The 5,979-nt window shown below is 43.2% G+C and overlaps 1 protein-coding gene across 2 annotated transcripts in view; it reads left to right on the top strand.

Moving 5' to 3' along the window:
• The first annotated feature begins 2,576 nt into the window (after positions 1–2,576).
• Thsd7a (thrombospondin type 1 domain containing 7A) overlaps positions 2,577–5,979 on the top strand; it is a 388,294-nt gene continuing 384,891 nt past the window's right edge. Inside the window, exon 1 of one of the 2 annotated variants that reach the window (XM_021190560.2) lies at positions 2,577–2,987. In XM_021190560.2, the coding sequence (XP_021046219.1) occupies positions 2,831–2,987 (157 nt within the window). In that variant the 5' untranslated portion in view covers positions 2,577–2,830. Of the gene's footprint in view, positions 2,988–4,061; positions 4,283–5,979 lie in introns of those variants that run through there. The other variant, XM_029534932.1, reaches the window with a different exon arrangement.

The raw sequence follows: 5,979 nt of genomic DNA, 5'->3' as shown, positions 1-5,979 counted from the left end.
TCAGGTTTATTGATACAATTTTTTCAAGTCAGTAGTACTTTTCTTTTCTCTCACCAGGATGTGTATCTGAATGTATACATTACTTTGTCTTTTCAGAGACCCAAACAATTTTGTCTTCAAGTGCAGTAATGACCCTGTTTCGAACAGAAATGTGGCCTTGGTGGAGACAAATGTTCTCATTACTGAGTTTCTGTAACACTGTCTAGAGATGATCCCACTAGTTGGGAACATTGGTTCATGTGTATGTGAGGGGTGTGTGTGGGGTCTCCTAAGCATGGTTTAAGCTTCCATTAAATATAAGAGCCAACCAAGGACAAATTTCAAACACACAACATGCACAACATGTTATCCTTCTTGTGTGTTTTAAATGACAACAGGTGTAGATTTAGAAGTTAGCCTTGATATTAGAGTTGTCATGTTTAGTCTCTGGAATGAATAAGTAATTCTTATACAATCCTGGATAAATAAGAAAATCAAACGTTATTACTATTACTATTGTTATTATTGACACTAAGATATGGAGTGTGACATCTGATGGTTTTTGGGAGGTAGGTGGTCAACTTGCACATTAACGACTTTACCTTCTTCCACCCTCTGTATTCTGTTATATACTGAGCCTCCACCTGGTGACTTGGCTTGGGGCTAAAGGAGAACACTATGACTGGGCATTAATAACACTGAATCTACAATTCGCAGATGAAGAACTTCAGGGATGAGCACTAACAACTGAGAAATACAAATAGAAGGGAAAGGAAGAGGCTTCCATGCATAGTGGCACTGCATTGAGGAGCCATTTCTGAAGGACAGAACCCAGGAGGCAATGGCAGGTCTTTTTCTTTTTTGGCAGTGTGAATATCGAAGGACTTGTTCCTTCGGGGGGGGGGGGTATACATTAGTTAGGACCAGCCTTCCTTTGTATCCCTATCAACCTATAATCTTTTGATCATTGCCTATTTTTCACCAGTGTAGAAACGGTAAGCGACAGTGGCTTATCGCCTCTAATCACAAGCCCAGGGCCAGGGCTCTCTGAGCTTTTAATTCCCTCTTAGAGGCCTAACAGAGTGCAAAGTAAACAAAGACCAAATTTGCAACCGTGGATGCAGCTAATTTCCTCTGATGTCAGAATACTTAAACAGGCAGGACCTGGGAATTATTTGATCAAACCTGCTTTTAATCTAATGCATGCAGAAGGGCTGTGTCTGGAAAGCTCAGCAAAATGACAAGCATCTCCAGGGAGCCTTCTGGAAGGAAGGTTTCCTCCCTAAGAAACTGTAGCTTTCTCATTTCAGACTCATGGGTTACTGGGTCCTTGGGGGTGAAGTCACCAAGAGAAGTTTTTTTCTGCCTTTTAAATTGTATTGTATTTGGTGTAAGACAGGCAACTAAATGACCATAGTTATCCTTAGCTTTTGGTTGCTGGGGGATTTTGGGTGTTGTTGTTTTGCTTTGTTTTAATTGGCTAACTGCCTTGATACTATTTAAGCGTTACAAGGAAATGAATTAATAATAAAAGACTGTTATTGTGAGTGGGGGAAAAAAGGGACAAGGCTTTATCTGACTGCACACGTTCTTCTGTTAGTCCCGATCTAATAAAATAGAGAACAAAAGGTACAAGCCATGTGGCTCCTTGTTTTGGTTGTGAAAAAGCACTTAAACAAAAGAACTAGTATTTGTTTCAGGAATGAAATTTAAGTTGAAATAGTTATTAACTGGGTGAAAGCCAACTGCTGCTACTGACTCATTTGTGGCTTAATTTTTATTCCCACCTCTTGTCCTTAGTAGTGTGTTTTCAATAGAGATGGGAAGAGAAAGGAATAGAACTTTTATGTACTTCACCATTAAAATAGAATCCTACTGGCAGTGCTTGTACATTCTTATTCATGCTATTAGACAGCGTCGTGCCTACTTTTTAAGTACGAAGTCGCTTTCACAAGACAAAGTGTTGACTTTGACACATATTAACCACGGTCACATTGTTACTGAGGATGAACTGAAGTTAAAAAACAAAAACAAAAACAAAAACAAAAACAAAAAAACCCAAAACCAAAAAAACCCAAAACAAGACAGGGAAGTAAGTGCTCAAGTGCATTTGACAGCAAGCCCTGGTCTGTTCCATATCAGGTTCATAAGTACTGCTCATCTCATAAAGTAATTCAGAAGGCACGGCGGCTTCAGAATAAATGACCAAGGCTGGTGCTTTGTGTAAATATGCAGGGAGAATAACACGCCACTAGATCAGCATTTGACTCCTTGGGTGACGATGAATTTCAATGTCAGTTATTCGTCATCCTGAAGCCTGCCCCGTGATGATGCCTTTTATTGGTGTATCCTTGCGAACATATTTCAGCGCACCATGTGCCGGGGAGTTCTCGGGGCGGGCGCGTGGGGTCTGGGTGCTGGCCCTGTGCCCTCGCTGCCCCCCGCCGGTGGTCCCCTCGGGTCCCCTTGGCTCCTCTCAGCTCTCTCCTCTCCCCTCCCCTCCCTACAGCTGGCGGCGGGGGCTGCTCTTCTCAGAGCTCTGGGCCGGCTCTGTCAGCTGGGGCCCCCTGCGGCCGGCTGTGTCCCTCGCCGCTAGGACCTGCCAGTCTGCTCGCCATGGCAGCGGCGGCAGCATCCCCGCCAGCATCCCCGCCAGCCAGCGGTGGCGGCGGTGGCGTCCACGGCCGCCGCTGATGCTATTGTTCCCTAGTGTTAGTTGCTCTTTGGCTGCTTTTCATCTGGAGCGAACAATAGGAGCAGCGAGAGCTTTGCTTTCTCTACTGGTGGAGAAGGAAGGACCGTCCCCTGCGAGAGTGGTGCGGCTCCGGAGGCTGGAGCGGCTGCGGACAGCATGGGGTTGGGAGCCGGGCGCCTGGAGTCCCCGAGCCGGGGCGTCCTGCAGCTGCTGAGGTTGCCACTGCTCTTGCTACTCCTGCTGAGCTCTGGAGCCCGCGGGGCTGCGGCGCAGGGAGACACCGAGGTGCCCACCCTCTATCTGTGGAAGACGGGTAAGTGGGACAGAGTTGTCCTTTGCTCTATCTCCAGATCTGGGGCTATGATCTGGAGCAAGCTAAGGGCTCCTGAAGGAGCCTCTGTGTTTCCAGCTAGTCCTGATTAGCCAGGATCCTCAGGTCAAAAGTATGATCCCTGCAAACGAATTAGGTCATGTCCTATGCCATTAGGAAAGAACAACATAACTAAGAGGCAACAGTGAGTCACTGGGTGATTGTTTCTCTTGCCGCTCGGCAGTGAATGAGGGCAGCTCTGTACTTTGCTTACAAAGTGAAGTGCTTTAAAAATCTGGGTTTCCAGTCTTAGACTTTCTAAAATGACATTCTAGCAACGAACAAGTAGACAGTTCGTCTTTTTTTATGCGGTGTTTTGGCAAACACACACGCGCGCGCGCGCGCGCGCACACACACACACACACACACACACACACACACACACACGGGAACAGATTTAAATGTATTAAGCTTAGCTTTGTGGTGTGTGGGACACCAGGGACAAGCCCTGTGAGGACAGCTCTAACAGGGAAAACTGGATAGTGCAATTTGTACGAGTGACTCAAAGTGATCTTTTACCCCATGGAGTGATTAACATGGAGGTTTAGAAACTTTTCTTTCCGGGAAAGAAGTCTTTTCGCTTTGTTTTTTGACCAAACAAGAAAAGTAGCAACTCACTGTTCCTCAGACTCTCCCTGCAAAGCGCTGTAGAGGCAGAACAGGCAGGAAAACAACAAAACCTTAGAGCTCCAGGCTCCCCGCTCTGCTGAGGGTGGGTGGATGCTCTTCAACCACTATGGAAGATGGAATTCCTGAGCCTACCGGAAACTTCATACACTCACAGGAGACAAGTGGAGGAGCTATTCTCGTTGCTTATGGCTGAGGATGACTTGAGAGTTCCTGAGTGATGCCAAATATTAAGATAGTAACGAGACAGAAAGATAAAGTGTTCAGATCAAAGTCCAGGCAGAGTGGGTCTTCTGGCTTCAGTCCTCCGACCGACCTGCTGAGGAGGCAGATCCATTTATGCCAGAATCACACCGATGACTAAAGGTTTAAAGAAGGTTCATACATTCAAGCAACGTGGTGAGGCATTGAACAGAAAATTCACTTAAAGACAAAATACACTTTACCTTGGAAAATCGCATGAGATACTAATGCACTCTTGTACATGCACAAATACAGGCACAGATTAGTCAAAGCAAAGTCATTCTTGGGAACTTGGGAAGACGTTAAAGATCAGCTGATTGGGGGACTACAGACAAAAATCAAATTCGTTTGATTTTAAACAAAGAATTGTAAGTGTTTTTTTTTTTTTTTTTCTATTCTAAATTTATAGTAATTGGTAGTACTTGGAAGTTTAGAAAGAGCTTCTTAGATAATTACTCGGGGCAACAGAGCTGGGCTAGTTGAAATTTGTACTATCAAAGGAACATGAGTCAAGTAGCAATTCAGACAGAAAAGAACATAGAGAGCATGCGCTGTGCTGCCTCTCAAGTGCCAATACATGTCAATATTAATGTCATAGCGGGAACACAAGCCAATTATACCTTGATTCCTGCACCAGGTTCAGCTTTCGCTTGCTCTAAGAATAGTTCACCGGTGTCCTCACCCCTCCATCAGTAGCTGCCTACAGTGTGATTGTACTTGCTGTTGACTATCCATCCATCCATGGTATGATGAAATCAAGTGGGTTATGAGAAACTAACTCAGGCATTGTCAGCTGTTGTGCAAATAGAAGCTAGTGGGAGGATGGTGGCACTATGTATTTTACGATGATTCTTTGTTTGTTGGGAAATAGTGGGACATTTAACCTGCTGAGCAAAATAATAATTTCTTCATGTGTTTATCCCCTGAAAGGAAGGGAGATGTTACTAAACCTAAAACGAGTTGAGAACAGTTCTCAAAGGAGTTAGGACAGACCAGAATACATTGTAACTAAAAAAAAAATCAAAGGTGATAGAATCTTGTCTATAATTTGATGAGAAGCAAATTTGATTGAGGAGAGAGTGAGAGAGGGAGGAGGAGGGGGAGGAGGAAGAGGAGGGGGAGAGGGAGAGGAGGGGGAGGGGGAGAGGGAGATCTGGGGTAGGAGGGAATGGGAAGAGGAGAACAGAGAAGCTGAGGACATCTTTCTAGTGAGGGGCTTTTGCTCTTTCTACTGTTTACAGGAAATATCATGAAAGATGACATCACTAAAGTGGAAGTTTTCCTGGACAAAGATATGGGGCAGGAGCTTTTACTACCAATAACATGCTGTCCACTGTGGCGAAGTCACATGGTGCCTGATTCAACAATTAGAGAAGATAGTATCTAAAGATCTATTCAGCCTCTAAGTATTTAATTTACATACACATATATGGAAACACACATAATTAAATACCATATATTTACATATTCAAGCACTTGTGATTTTCATATACAGACTTTATCAGATTTATGACATATAATGGATGGTATATGATGTGATATGTTATGGTTTTAGGTCACATCACAACAAAGAGCTGTTAACAATTTACAGTCAGCTCTCACTTTAGTAGAGGTTGAATGTGATGTGGCCATCTCTGCCCTTGACCAACTCAAAAATAAACAATACTTTAAACACACAATAATTGCTACATGGCATACCATACTCATGAACATAATGCAATGACAGCAGAGATTGTATAGCTGATAAAACAGTTGACGATATGCTCAATACAGAGTTGCTATTTGCTTTTGATCTTGCCTTTCGCCAAGAGGATAGTGAAGCACGGAGGAAGAATATAAAATATGAAGACATATAATAATATTCTGAAATCTTAAAAGTATCAGTGACATCATTGAAGCTCAAGCTCAATACTCAGTGGAAAATATTTAATATCAATAAAGTCAACTTGAGAAAATTCTAGACCTCTGGGAAATCTTTGAGAATTTAACCTACAAGCAGATAAGAGCCATTGGAATCTCATATATATATATATATATATATATATATATATATATATATATATAT

Source organism: Mus pahari, chromosome 2 (genome assembly GCF_900095145.1).
Source record: "Mus pahari chromosome 2, PAHARI_EIJ_v1.1, whole genome shotgun sequence".
NCBI lineage: Eukaryota > Metazoa > Chordata > Mammalia > Rodentia > Muridae > Mus > Mus pahari.
The sequence above is the reverse complement of the archived record's forward strand: the minus strand, read 5'-3'. Positions and strand labels throughout refer to the sequence as shown.